Raw genomic sequence first — 15,032 nt, forward strand, 5'->3', positions numbered from 1 at the left:
AAGATGGCGATGATGACTGGAAACTAGTGCAGACTTAGCACTGCAATGGCACTCGGTAGAGTGTATACCTCTGCCAGGCCGAACAGTTTACATGTTGTATCCCACTGGTAGGCCAGATCTGCATCCGGACCTGAACCAAATAATCGGCTGGTGCTACATAATCGTTTGGAAATATTGTACCAAGTATCGTTTTTTGTCAACTCTCTCACTTATGAAGAATCGTTTAAAAAAAACAAAAAAACATTTTTATCGGATCCGGATCCGGAATTTCAGCAATTTCAGCAATTCAACAGATTGAATCAATTTATCCTCGTCACACATCCAACCTGTACACCCAGGTTTGTCTGAATCCGTCCATAACTTTTTGAGATATCTATTTTCAAATCACATTCACCTGTCTGTTTTTAAGGTCATTCACAAAGCTCTTTTGCTCCCATTTGATATCTGTAACTTGGGATATGGTGAGACGTGAACTCCAAGCTATATGATGGGGTGAATGTACATCTTGCAGATAATTATTACAAAGTCTCCAAATTTAACACCATTCTTCTTGAGCTTGTACAAGATATAGAAACGTCAAGAGGCATTGCTAACCATGTGCTCAACCTGTTTATTCCATTTCAGATCGTCCTGAATTATGACATCAAAAAGCTTCACAAATGAAATGGTTTCCAGGGAAACGCCATTGATCACTAATTGAAGAGGAGGTAGTGGATTGTGAAGAAATGATATACACATTACCCTACATTTCTCGGGGGAAGGCATCATGTAATTGTCACTATGCCATTCACAAAGCAAGTCTAAATGTGACTGCATGCAAGACTTCAGTTATTTTCAATATTTCAACAATACTGAGGTCAGACACATTTGCATCGGTGTATGCATGCAGTAGCGGCGTCATTGACCATCACACGGAAGATGACACGGCACAAGTTTAGTGTCCTGCAGTACTCCACAGGAGAGTTAAAGCGAGTCGGAAGTAGTTCCATTATACGGAACAGTGGGACATTGCTGTGATAGGAAGCTACAAAATGTGGGCAAAATTGCACGGTCCGTTCCAAGTTGAATGATCTTTTCAACCACAGTGTGCTTCGTATTGTCAAATGCCTTACAAAAACTAGAACGGCACTCAGTAGGGAGCAAACCTCCAGCTAGTTGGCCATTGAGTGAAGAATCACTTTAAAAAAAAAATCTACTGTCCACATCTGGATCTTCACCAAAATTGAATCGATTATTCCTTCACACACACACAACCACACACCCACACACAACCACACACACACACAACCACACACACACACACACACACACACACACACACACACACACACACACACACACACACACACACACACACACACACACACACACACACACACACACACACACACACACACACACACACACACACACACACACACACACACACACACACACCTGTCCACCAAGTTTTGTCCAAATCCGTCCATAATTTTTGAGATATCCCACCATGTATCGTTTTTGGCCCGATCTCTCAATGGTGAAGAATCACTTAAATATTTAATTATTCTCATATCCGAATCCATATTCAGATCTTCACCAAAATCGAATCTAATCGTCCATGTCAGACACCCAACCGGTGCGGGAATATTTGGGGGACAGAGCACAGACAGAACAGGGGGAGCAAGGCCGGAGAGGAGTCGATAGAAGACAAAGACCACCTACCTGCCTGCGGTGAGAGAGAGAAAGGCCCTCAGAATCAGCTTCATCGTGGGAGATTCCAATGATTCTGAATGCTTTGGTTTCAACCACGTGAAGCTGAGCTACGTGTGGGGCAGAAGCACCAGCCCAGAAGGGAGAGCAATATTCCAATGAGCTGCGGATGAAAGCTTTGTATGTGGTGAGGAGCTCAGAAGTGCCCAGAAAGGACTTCGCATGATGGAGGATGCCCAGTCGGCGAATGGCTTTCAAGGCTAGCTTGAAAATGTGGTTTTCCCAGAACAGATCATGGCAGACAGTGAGACCAAAAAGCTTGAGTAACAGAACTTCCAGAGGATTGTTCAGAAATTAAATAGGAGGGTTGTCCAGACGGTCTTTTCGGAGAGACAAAGGGAGAGTGTGAGATTTGTCAGGATTGAAACACATGTTCCACTTGTTTGACCAATTTGTGATATTGTCCAGGTCTGCAGAGAGTGAAGAGGCTGCTGCCTGCCGACCTGAGGGTTGAGATATGGAGCAGCAGAGAGTGGAGTCATCAGCAGAGATAGAGAGGATTTTCCAGTCAGAGAGATCATTAATGAAGACCAGAAAAAGCACAGGGCCCAGAACACTGCCTTGAGGAACTCCAGCCTGAACAGGGAGGGGAGAAGAGAGAATTCCTTTCAGGGCCACATGTTGACTGCGACCAAAAAGGAAGTCTGCAAGCCATGCATGGAGGTTTCCATGGATACCATAGGAGAGTTTGGTGAGCAGGGCGGGGTGCCAGACCGTATCGAAGGCACGAGATATGTCAAGGGAGACAGCTCTGATTTCCTGTTTGGCATTGAGGACCTCTATCCATTGTTGAGACAGCAGAAGCAGCAGCCGTGTGCCGCACCAACGACCCGAAGCCTGAGAGACGCGTCATTGACAGGTTCCCCCGCTCACACCACCGACCGTCCATCATCAAAGTGCCATCACTGGTGCAGCCGGTAGCGGACAGACCTGTCAAGAGATGGAACTTCCAGAAGTCTAACTGGCAGTCGTTTGCTGCAGAGACGGAAAGAAGAACAGCCTGTCTCCCGAACCCAGAAGCTGCTGATGTGGACGCCGCATACGCAGCCTACTGTAAGGTTCTCCTAGGTGCAGCCAAGAAAAACATCCCGTGTGGCTTTAACAAGAACAACATCCCGGGTTGGGACGAGGAGTGCAGCCAGCTCCTGCGCGACCATCAGCAGGCTAGCTCCAGGGAAGAAGTGGACGCGACTGCAACAGCACTACTCCAAAAGCTGGATGCCACCCGTAGGACCAGATGGACTGAAATAGTTGAGTCGATCGACTTTACCCACTCTAGTCGCAAGGCGTGGCAGACCATCAACCAGCTGACAGGCAGAAACACAATGCCATTCAGGTGCCCGGTGACAGCAGACGCCATTGCGTCCCAGCTCCTGAAGAACGGTCGCTTCCCGGATGCAGACAAAAACTTTGCCCACCTGACGTTGCGTGAGGTGTCCTCTCTCCAGGGCGGCCAGCACCGATGCCAATCTCTCTGGAGACTTCACAGCAGCCGAACTCAGTGCGGCCATGAGCAAACTCAAGCCGGGTAAGTCACCAGGCCGTGACAACATCCATCCGGAGTTCGTCATCCACCAGAGCACAACAACATCTGGTTGGCTGTGTTTGTTCTTCTCGTCGTGCCTCCGGAGGTCCAAGCTCCCAAAGACCTGGCGCCATGCTTCCGTCATAGCCCTGCCAAAGCCGAACAAACCTGCGGAAGATCCCAAGTCCTACAGACCGATCTCGTTGCTCTGCGTCCCATTTAAGATTCTGGAGAGGATGATCCACAGCTGCATCGACCCAGTGGTGGACCCACAGCTCCCGCGGGAACATGCCGGTTTCTGTCGTGGCAGGTCAACAGTGGACCAGGTAACATTACTCACACAAGATATCGAAGACAGCTTCCAGGACAATGAGAAAGCTGGCGTAGTGTTCCTGGACCTGACAGCTGCATACGACACCGTTTGGCACCGTGGACTCCACCTGAAGTTGCTGAGGACAATCCCGGACCGGCATATGGTGAACTTCATCATGGAGATGCTGTCAAACCGCAGCTTCGTCCTACAGATCAGCGACGGCCAGCGCAGCAGGCTCAGAAGACTGAGGAATGGTGTCCCGCAGGGTTCTGTTCTCTCGCCGATGCTGTTTAACATCTACATCTACGACCTGCCGGATAAAACATCCAGAAAGTACGGTTACGCGGACGACCTGGCCATCATGCTGCGACGACCAACATGGAAGGCGATGGAAAACGGTATCAACCAAGACATGGGCACCTTGGTAGCCTATCTCCGGAGGTGGCGTTTGCAGCTCAGCATTGGTAAGACAGTGTCAGCGGCATACCATCTTAACAACAGAGAAGCAAAAAGGGAACTGGACGTGTTCGTTGACAACAAACGCCTGGAGTTCCAGCAAGCCCCAAAGTACCTCGGTGTACGCCTAGATCGGATACTGTCCTTCAAGCAACACCTAGAAGAAGTTAAGGCCAAGGTAACATCAAGGGTCTCGCTTATCCGATGTCTTGCTGGTACGACCTGGGGAGCCTCCGCCAAGACCCTACAAATATCCACGCAAGCCGTGGTCTTCTCTGCAGCCGAATACTGCGCCCCAGCCTGGAGCAGAAGCCCACATGTGAGAAAGGTTGATGTTGCCATTAACAACGCCCTCCGCATTGTAGCTGGTTGCTTGAAGCCCACCCCGGCATTCCACCTGCCAGTCCTAGCGGGAATCGCCCCGGCCGGCCTCCGACGGGAGGCTGCTACCCTCGCCCTGGCAAGGAATGCCCAGAAACACGACTGGCACATCCTGCACAACACCACAACGATAGTGGCGCCTCCAAGCAGACTCAAGTCCCGCCATCCCTACAACAAGGCGGCACAAGAGATGCTCAGTTCTATCCCTGAGGACCTGTCTAGAAGCGCATGGCTGGCGGTATCTTGGAAGCAGGTGTGGGAAACGGCCGGGCCCACCCGCATCCACCGCTACATCTGGGACCCAGGAGGTGGCGTCGTAGGAGAAGACCTACCATGCCTGCAATGGACCTTGCTGAACCATCTACGTACGGGGGTCAGCCGCTTCAAATCATCGCTGAAGATGTGGGGCCTGGCAGACAGCGCCGCGTGCGAGTGCGGCGAGCATGAGCAGACTGCCGAACACATAATTACCACCTGCCCCCTATACAGACCACCTTCAGAAGCCGGCCTCTTCGACGTAGGACCAGAGATGAGGGCATGGCTGCACGACACTGACCTGGCCATCTGATGATACACGGAAGAAGAAGAAGAAGAAGCAGCAGGTCCAGAGTAGAATGCCCTGGTCTGAATCCAAATTGATGATCCGAGGTCAAGCCATTGGGGAAGAGGAAGGATTTGATGTCAGAAGTGATGATCGATTCGATGACCTTGCTGATTATTGGGAGCAGGCTGATTGGTCTGTAGTTCCAAGGATCTGTTTTTGCACCTTTCTTATGTAAAGCGGCAACGTTGGCTGATTTCCAAGCAGATGGCAGATGACCTTGAGCAAAAGAGAGGGTGAAGAGAATTGAGAGAGGGTGTGAAAGAGCCGCAGAGCAGGATTTTAGGACCCGTGGGCTGATGCAGTCTAGTCCAGTTGCAGAATCAGAGTCGAGGTTTGACAGAAACTTCTCCACATTGTCAGGAGAGAAGGACACAGTGTGTAAGGTGGGTACAGAGAGCAATGGGTGTGGGATGCAAGATTTTGAGGCAAACACAGAGTTGAGGCATTAAGCTTTTTCACTTGCGGTGTCGGCTGTGTAGCCGTTTGAGGTCAGGGAGGGGGTGGAGGGGGAACAAACACCAGAAACAGATTTGACCAGACAATATTTGAGCAGACATGGTTTGTCATGAGACGGCATCTAATCATAATTTGTTTGGTGTTGTTTGTATTGATTTTATTGACATACTGCTGAAATTGCTCAAGCCTAACATTGGCATCACTACTAGTCAGTGATTATTGCCCAATATATCTGCATAATCTATTGACCAAAAGCACGTATGGATGAATCATGGAAAGGCAGGAATAAAATTAAGTTCCTTGTGAAGAGAAAGAACACCATTAACAAACGAATGAAACAGATTTGCTCAAATTCTGACTATTTTTAACTCGATCGTATTTCACTCAAAGTTATGAGCGACTGAAGAAGAGGATGTCCATCCAAGACGTCATCACTATAACGCGATCTCCCGCAATCATTTCAACCTCAAATGAAATTCAAATTGCAGATTTGTCAATCGGGGAGGCATATTAACAGACGAATGAAACAGATTTGCTCAAATTCTGATTTTTAAAAATCGATCGCATTTCACATAAAGTTTCACATCGCATACACTCCCATGCCAAGTACAGAACAGTAGCTGCGGCGAGCTGAAATGTCCAGGAAACTGTCCACACAATTTAGTGATGCATGTCCTTTACATCCATGTTTTTAAGTAGTGCAGAAAGTTAAAAACCATGAATTGGCAAGCAATCCTAATCATTCTCACTTGGAACCAACTGCCATCACACAAGCAAACATTAAAATAGTTAAACAGATAATTTGGAGAATAGCTAAATTGCTTTGTGAAACTACCAGGCGCTACCCAGGAACTGGGGGCGAGGGCTACTCGGTGCTGCCCGGCAGGGTGAGCTTTTCCCCCCAGTGCTTTCAGGACGTGTTGGACATTGAAAAGCTAAGGGGTTATTGGTCTTTTGGTGGCTACCTTTTGCCTGCAGCAGCACTGCCAGACCCCATATCCCAATATACACTTTATAGATCCTTTGGTTCCTCAAAACGGACGTCAAGGTCAACGTGTGATAGCATAAAACATTGCCCAGACTGAGTACCTATACCCAAAATTTGGGACCTCTCGGTGCTACGGTACAGCCATGAAAGAGTAATGTACAAACGCACAAACACTTTGAAATATGTACTGTATAGTGTATATAGACAAGCTCTCCACTTGTCTCTGCTCGGACCAAACTCACAAGCACCCTCACTCTGGCCTTTGTGACTATGCCGTCCTCGTATAATTACAAATTTGATTACAGAGCGAATCCTCTCAGACAGCAAATGAGACATCCATCAAAACCGTTACTCGTCATTTCCCATCTTTCTTTGCAAGCAGTATGACAGGGCCGAATTTGCTCCCATCTTTCTTTGCAAGCAGTATGACAGGGCTGAATTTGCTATTTTCTTCGATAACTCATTGAATCCAAGTCGAATACACTGGGCCTCCTATTTATGCTCCAAAAACGCTCGCGTAATTCGAAATAGTGCAACTTGAAAGAAGTTTTCCCATAGGAATAATGTTGTAAATTTAGAATGCATTTCTGGGTGGTAATTTTCGGTCACCAACTGACCCAAGATAACCCAAATTAAATACTAAAGACATAATACGAAAGGCTTTACAGGCCCTCTCAGCAGGAATACCTGCTGGAGTATTGGTTGGTCGTTTTCTACTCATGATGAAGGGTTTTGGGAACGATTTCATGAAAAAGCACGCAACAAACATCAAGCAATACCACATGATACTACAGACAAGGTGCAAGTGAGGTCGATTGGAGCGTCCTTGGCCTGATGCTTCCCAGTGTATATGGAACAACACATGGGCCATGATCATATTGGGTGGAGTGCACAATGTAGGAGAGCAGCAAAGATGTTTGGTGTGGCTTGGCGAAATTACACCGCATGAAAAAAACGTAAATAAGAAACTAACGGAGCAAAAATAGAAAAGTGTTCGGTGCTTTGGCATTGGCATCAAGTTAAAAAAGTGCAAATAGATCGAGCGTAAATAGAGGAATGCCTGATATATCATCTTGTTCATGTGTGCTGTATGTGCTGGAGCTATTTCACTGCAGCCCATGACTGCTTTCGTGCCAACGATGCAGAGTTTGGGGACCAAAGCTGGGTATTCGGGCCATATATGAACAGTTGTATGGATTGAAGGGACAGTTGGTCATAAGTCGCAGTTGGTGGGGGGTTGGAAAGGTATAATGTATGTTTGAATCATAACATTTTGAAATTTTTACAATGCCTCCACTTATTTTATCATTTTGTAAAATCTTAACTAGTAACAGGGGTCCACAACCATTTTTGACCATGTCGTGGAGCATCGGCCGAGGCCCTCACTTTTTCATCTTTATTCGCTTTTAAATTTGTTTTCTCCGCAACCGCTTGAGCGATGCTCACGAAACTTTCAACATAGGAGCACCTACCCATAGAGACTATTTCCATAGTTACATGATAATTCGATGGAAAATGTGGCCGGCATTCCAAAATGTCAGTTTTCTGTCGGCATGGGTTTCAGGGTGTTTCTTGTATCCGGAATAAATGGCGTCGACCTTGCTTTGCTCGGCTTTGGGCAAATTTATTTTTTAGTATTTATTCAAGTAAGTGTCAAATTGGTAATTTCAAACTACTGAATATATCTGAATCAAAACTGATCAAAGCAAGAAGAGGGTAAGATAGAGAAATAAAAAATTAAAGAGGACACAAGATTGTGGAAAGAATTGGGATATATGGGAAAAGGGGTTGGATGAAGATATGGGCAAAGGGAAAAGGAGGAAGAGGATTGAGAAAAGGCAATGTGAAACTTTAGTCATTTCAAGCAATTGGTTTATTTCATCACTTTTTTTTGCCATCACCTGTATTGTGATAATTTTTCTGTCATCATGAAGTATAATTATATAAATTGTTATGACTTTACCAAACAGTTGATTAATGTCAAACGTCTTTCATCGGAATTACATTTCATCATGAAAAAAGAATTGCTGATCAAAATGGCAAAAAATAAAGCATTATAATGATAAAGGGAAGTACAGACACCTTCTTTCCCAAGCAGGAAGGAGTAGAAGCAGGCATGGTTAAGGCTGAGGTAAAGCCACCCATGACGTGGTACGCGACCCTTCCAGTAAGAGCAAGAAACAAATGTAACAAGGCGCTCTGCCTCAGGCATGGCGAATAGGTGGCAGAATCGCATGGTCGCTTCCCGGAACCGTTCTCCCGAATTTCCCTCTCCCTTCATCCCATGCTGCTCTTCTGCAATTATTCCCTAACACAAAAACAAAGCACAGCTTCAACAATACCGAAGAGAAAAAAAAAAAAGAGGAAGAAAAACCATCATGCATTATACAGATACTCTTTCTGCCATGAAAATTGGCCATGTGACTCATGTAGTTGCTTCAGGGGAGCACAAGCACATAAAGTAAACTACAGGGAAAAAAAATTAAATGAAAAAAAACAGAAAAAAAAACAGCCAAAGACGTGTGTTGAAGATATTTTAACGGTATGTAATAGATGAATCAAGAATTCAATGTCCAAAAACTTTTGTCAAAAACTTGTAATTCCCAAGGAGGATATCACTTTTGTTTACAAGGAAATACACAGCAAGAAACATTAAACCCTCATCAAACCAAGAAGAACATACTACAAAGCACGACAGCACACTGCAAGATTCACAACAAAATCCGAGATCAAAGTCCTAAGTGAAAATCCTGGTACAGTAGAGATGGACAAAAGAAATGCCATACCAAATAGCAGCATGCATAGAATACAGTCAACATACAGTATAGACAAACCCACTTTATCCTAGGGTGAAAATCAACGGACAGAGTCAACAAACCAAGTGAATCCTAAGTACAATATCAACATACAGAAAAAGTGAAAATCCTAACCGTTGAAGTTTAGTCACTACTTTTATACTTGCTAGAAGTGGGAGGAGAAAGTGGAGAGGGAGGAGCATAGATGGGATTGGTTGCATGAAGAGAAGGGGAGGAGAGCAGTAGGATTGGTTGAGCAAAGTAAAGGTGGGAGGGATGAGGGAGGTGGGGATTGGTCGAATGAAATATTGGGGTGGGAGTGAGCAAAGATCGAGGGATAAAATGTGATCGGTCGAGTGAAATGGTCGAGTGAAATGTTCGAGTGAGGGATATCCCACTGAGTGAGGAGAGATTGAGAAATGCATATTAAAATATACTTAATGAGGAAGATATGTCCTTCCTTTGCTCGCACCAGGCTCCACGGCGCCAGGATTCTCCCAATTCTGCTTCTTTCTTTTTTTTCTTTTTTTTGTATACAGAATCGAGGCTCGTGAAAGAGCTAACATTTATCACACAAACAAATCATACAGACAAACAAAATATATAAAAAGAGGGAGCGGTTGACAAGAAGGGGAGAGAAGGGGAAGCACACAAACACAACATTTGAGAGCAGGGACATCGGGAGATGTGTGGGAGGGAGAGGGCTTGGGGGGAGGAGGCGTGGGAAGGGTGGGGGGGGGGGGGGGGTGGGAGAAGTATAAAACACAAGGGCACCAAGGACTTCCAGGAAAGAAGTTGGTAGTTCAAAAAAGTGGATTTGGGGTGAAATTAGCGGGGGTAGAAAAGATCAACGTTTTGGATGGGGGAAGATAAGAGATGGTGGTGAAAAGCTGTTTTAAAGACCTGGAGGGAGAAGTGGGATTGAAGAGAGTGAGGGAGTTTGTTCCAGAGGCGAGAGAAAAGAGGAATGAAAGAGTGAAGGTGAGCAGAGAGTCTTGATTTTGGCAGTTTAACCATAAGAGGGTTGCAGGCAGATCTTGTGCGACCTGTAGGAATATTTGGGGGACAGAGCCCAGAGAGAGCTGGGGGGGGTGGGGGGGGCAAGGGCGGAGAGGAGTCGGTAGAAGACGAAAAGACCACCAACCTGCCTGCAGTGAGTGAGTGAAAGGCCCTCGGAGTTAGCTTCATCGCGGGAGATTCAAATGATTCTGAACGCTTTGGTTTCAACAGCGTGAAGACGAGCTAGGTGTGAGGCAGGAGCACCAGCCCAGAGCGGAGAGCAGTATTCCATTGAGCTGCGGATGAAAGCCTTGTATGTGGTGAGGAGCTCAGGTGTGCCAAGGAAGGACTTCGCACGACGGAAGATGCCCAGTCGGCGACTGGCTTTGGAGGCCAGATTTGAAATGTGGTTTTCCCAGGAAAGATCATGGCAGATAGTGAGACCCAAAAGCTTGAGTGACAGAACTTCTTGGAGAGGATTATTCAGAGAGTGGATGGGAGGGTTGTCCAGTCGGTCTTTTCGGAGAGACATCATAAGAGTGTGAGATTTGTCAGGATTGAAAGACATGTTCCACTTGTTTGCTGAGTCTGTGATTTTGTCCAGGTCTGCAGAGTGAGGAGGCTGCAGATTGCCAATCTGAGGGATGAGGAATGGAGCGAAAGTGAGTCGAGTCATCAGCAAAGAGATAAAGAGGATTTTCAAGAGAGTCAGAGAGATCATTGATGAAGACCAGAAAAAGCACAGGGCCCAGAACACTGCCTTGGGAAACTCCAGCCTGAACAGGAAGAGGAGTTGAGAGAAACCCATTCAGGGCCACACATTGACTACGACTAGAGAGGAAGTCCGCCAGCCATGCGTGGAGCTTTCCATGGATACCAAAGGAGGAGAGTTTGGTGAGCCGAGCGGGGTGCCAGACCATATCGAAGGCACGATATATGTCAAGGGAGACAGCTCTAATTTCCTGTTTGGCATTGAGGACCTCCATCCATTGTTGAGAAAGCAGAAGCAGCATGTCCAGAGTAGAGTGACCAGGTCTGAAACCAAATTGATGATCAGAGATCAAGCCATTGGAGAAGAGGAAAGATTTCATATCTGAAGCAATGATGGATTCCATGACTTTGCTGATAATTGGGAGAAGGCTGATTGGTCTGTAGTTGCTAGGATCTGTTTTTGCACATTTTTTGTGCAAAGCGGTAATGTTGTCTGATTTCCAAGTAGATGGCAGATGACCTTGAGCAAAAGAGAGGGTGAAGAGAACAGAGAGAGGGAGTGAAAGAGCGGAAGAACAGGATTTTAGGACCCGTGGGCTGATGCCGTCAGGTCCAGTTGCAGAATCAGAGTCGAGGGTTGACAGAAACTTTTCCACCTTGTCAGGAGGAAAGGACACAGAGTGCAGGAGCAGCTGGGTACGACTGGGTACGGTGGGCACAGAGAGGGATGGGTTTGGGACACAAGATTTAGAGGCAAACACATCGTTGAGGCATTCAGCTTGAGTCAGCCGTGTAGCCGTGTAGCCGTTTGAGGTGAGGGGGGAGGGGGTGGAGGGGGTGGAGGGGGAAAAAACACCAGAAACAGATTTGACCAGACGCCACCAGGATTTGGAAGAGGGAGAAAGATAAGAGAGTTCGGTCTTGAGAACGGAGAGATATTGTTTCCTGGCTCTCCTGAGGGTGGACACACACTTGTTTCGGGCTTTGTAAAAGGAAATGAGATTTCCTTCCGTTGGATTTGCTTTCCAGGAGACTAAGCCAAGTTGTTTCTGGGCAACAGCCTCACCACAAGATTCCGTGTACCATGGAAGGGAGGAAGGGTATGACAACTGAAGACGAGATGGGATAAATCTGTGCATGAGAGAGAGAGCAATTTACTTTGGAAGAATTCCCAGGATGAGTTGATGTCAGAGGCGGTAGAGATGGGAGACCAGTCCAGATGATTGATGGCTGCTTGAAGACCGTGCCAGTTGGCCTGAGTGAAATGCCAGACTCGTCGACGCTGAGGAGGCTCTCTGAGAATGGTCAGAGAGATGTCCACTTTAACAAGCACATGATCAGATGAGCCGATTGGAGCAGAAGAAGAGCAGCAGACATTTTCAGGGAAGTTAGTCATAACCAAGTCCAGAAGAGAAGATGCTCCGTTGACTGAGATCTGGGTCGGGAAATTGACAGATTGTGTCAGTCCCAGTGAGTCGCAGAAGTCCTTTGCCGAGGAGCCATAGCTGGTGAGAGAGGTACCCACACCCAGCCAACTGGCATGGTGACAATTGAAATCACCACATATGAGGGAGAGAGTTGGGATGGGTAGATAGAAGTTGGTCCATATTATCAGACAGTGAGATGTAGATGGAGTCATCACTGTTTGGTGGACGGTACAATACACATATGAACAAAAGGTGGGAGCGAAGGGGAAGCCGCAGCCAGAGGTATTCCTGGGGGTGAGGTGGGGAGAGGGCAGTGCAAGGTGAGTGAGGAAGTGTTTTTTATAAAGATGGCAACCCCACCTCCAGGACGAGGCTCAGGTCTATCATACCAGAGGAGGGAGTAACCTGGGAGAGATACCAAGGAATCAGAGACATCATGAAGGAGGAAAGTTTCTGTAAAGCAGATCACGTCTGGTTTGTCTGAAGCAACCTGTATGGAGAGATCAGTCAAGTTTGAGCGAAGGTCTCGGATGTTTGAGGTCCATACCGTTAATGAAGAGGAAGGAGAAGGGGGAGCATCGGATACAGAACAGGGGGGGGGGGGAGGGGTAGGGTAAGATGTGGAAGAGGAGGAAGTGGTAGGGAGAGCTGTTGAAGGTGTGTCAGAGATTTCAGAATAGCTTGGAGAAAGGGAAGGATGGGGCAGACAAAAGGTTTGATGGTGATTGGGTGAGGCACAGTGAGGTGTTATTTGAGGAGGGGGAAGAGCGAGGCAGAAGGTTGGGGGAGATGAAGGTGAAAGTTGGAAGGGGGAAGAAGCGGGGAGGACGCTTTTAGGAGGAGGGGTGAGAGGGGAGTTTAGGAGGGAAGGGGCAAGGGGGGAGATTTGAAAGGGATGGGTGATGGGGAAGATTTGGAGGGGAGGGGTGATGGGGAAGTTTTGGAGGCGATGGGTGATGGGGAAGATTTGGAGGAGAGGGGTGAGATTGGATTTTAGAAAGTGTACGATTAATGGGAAATGAACATTTATTGCAAAATGAGTTTCTTGTGACCTTTGAGTCAAAAATACGTTTGAGGACGCTGGAGGAGGGGTTGAGTGCAGGAGAGTTTCGGGAATGTATAAAAGAGGAACTGTAAGAGATGCAATTTTTTTTTTGGAATGAATAGATTTGGTGAGCAAGTCGAAAGCATCCTTTTATAGAAGAAGAAGAAAAAGGTGTTATAATATATGACAGAATACAGTTCTTCAGGGGAAGGTTTAAACATTTTTAAATTGAGCAGTGAAAACTATCTGGGGAAATGGAAAATGGAAATGGGGGTGAAACACGTGATCGAAGAACGAACGAACAAATAAGAACAACGAATAAACGAATCAGAACAACGAATCAGAACAGAGAACGAAAAAATAAAAAACAATTTTTTTTTTTTTTTGAGTTGAGATTTTAGACAAGGAAGTATGGGGTGAAAGACTGAGACAAAAACAGAGAACGAAAGTAATTGCAGCACAATCGACGGACCGCTGAGAGAAAAACAAAGCCTCAAGGTAGGACACCGTAGCCTTCTCGGCCTCAAAATACGCGACACGAATTACCCGACGATTTTGTATACAGGTATGAAAAATTAACACTGAGAATCTTACTAAGGACACACTATAGGTACACACACTGAAAGATAGATAGAGTTTTGACAAAAACACAATTGTGAAAAATTACTTAACTTCGAAAGCGTGAGCGCATGGACAGCTTCGAAAAGACGTGACCTCGCCGACAAAGATCTCGCGAGATCTCAACAAAAACTTTTGCCACAAAAAGGTTTTGTGCTTGCCACAAAAAACTTTATATATATTTACTAATTAAACTTTAAATATTATCTTAGAAACAAGCACATCAAATTCATCTTTGCGAACCGCAAAACTTATCTTTAACATTATTAAGTCAAATATCATTATAACATTACATTACAAAACCTATATATATATATATTGTGCAGTGTAAAAGGTATAAACCTATATACTGTACATACCATTACAAAAGATTTTTACTGAGAAAATATTGGATCAGAGTCGGAGATAGCTAGCCTTCCGGACTGCATGCACGTGGCAGATATTTGGAATAAGCTTATAGGATTTTTACACTTTAGACTAACTTTTATCAAACCCTAATAAGCTATAAGCTTTATTTGATTCAGTGTTTAATTATCGTTCTTTTGAAAGATTTAATGAGAACGTTGACAATTCCATATGCCATTTTTAAAAAACTATTTATTAGATTAACTTGTAAGGCGATCGCAACTCAGGAAGAGAGAGAAAGGTACACTTGAATTGCCTACCTCCATAAGTCACGTAGGCAAAAGTGGGAGGGGACACACCTTACAAATATTTACATCTAATTTATTAAAACAATGGTAGTTTCAGACCTCGTACTGAGACGATTTGTCACAACGAAAACTTGTTTACCAAGCGCATTGGCAAGCAAGCATCGATTGCAATTAGTTTTACCAAACACAATGGAAATTGTAAACCAGTTAAATGAATGCTAATTACTTCAGATAACCTGGTTTGACAATTGGCACCAGATGCTTGTTTGTATTATATACCAAGGTAACAATATCTTTACTTATAGAACT

At 45.7% G+C, this 15,032-nt stretch overlaps 1 protein-coding gene across 5 annotated transcripts in view; it reads right to left on the reverse strand.

The window, feature by feature from the left end:
- Nucleotides 1-15,032, reverse strand: part of LOC137437967 (TBC1 domain family member 9) — a 105,145-nt gene that overhangs the window by 67,391 nt on the left and 22,722 nt on the right. For all 5 annotated transcript variants that reach the window (XM_068132767.2, XM_078766725.1, XM_068132768.2 and 2 more), the window contains exon 4: nt 8,558-8,783. In XM_068132767.2, coding sequence (XP_067988868.2) covers nt 8,558-8,783 — 226 coding nt within the window. The remainder of the gene's footprint in view (nt 1-8,557; nt 8,784-15,032) is intronic.

Source organism: Myxine glutinosa, chromosome 12 (genome assembly GCF_964187855.1).
Source record: "Myxine glutinosa chromosome 12, kmMyxGlut1.1, whole genome shotgun sequence".
Lineage (NCBI taxonomy): Eukaryota > Metazoa > Chordata > Myxini > Myxiniformes > Myxinidae > Myxine > Myxine glutinosa.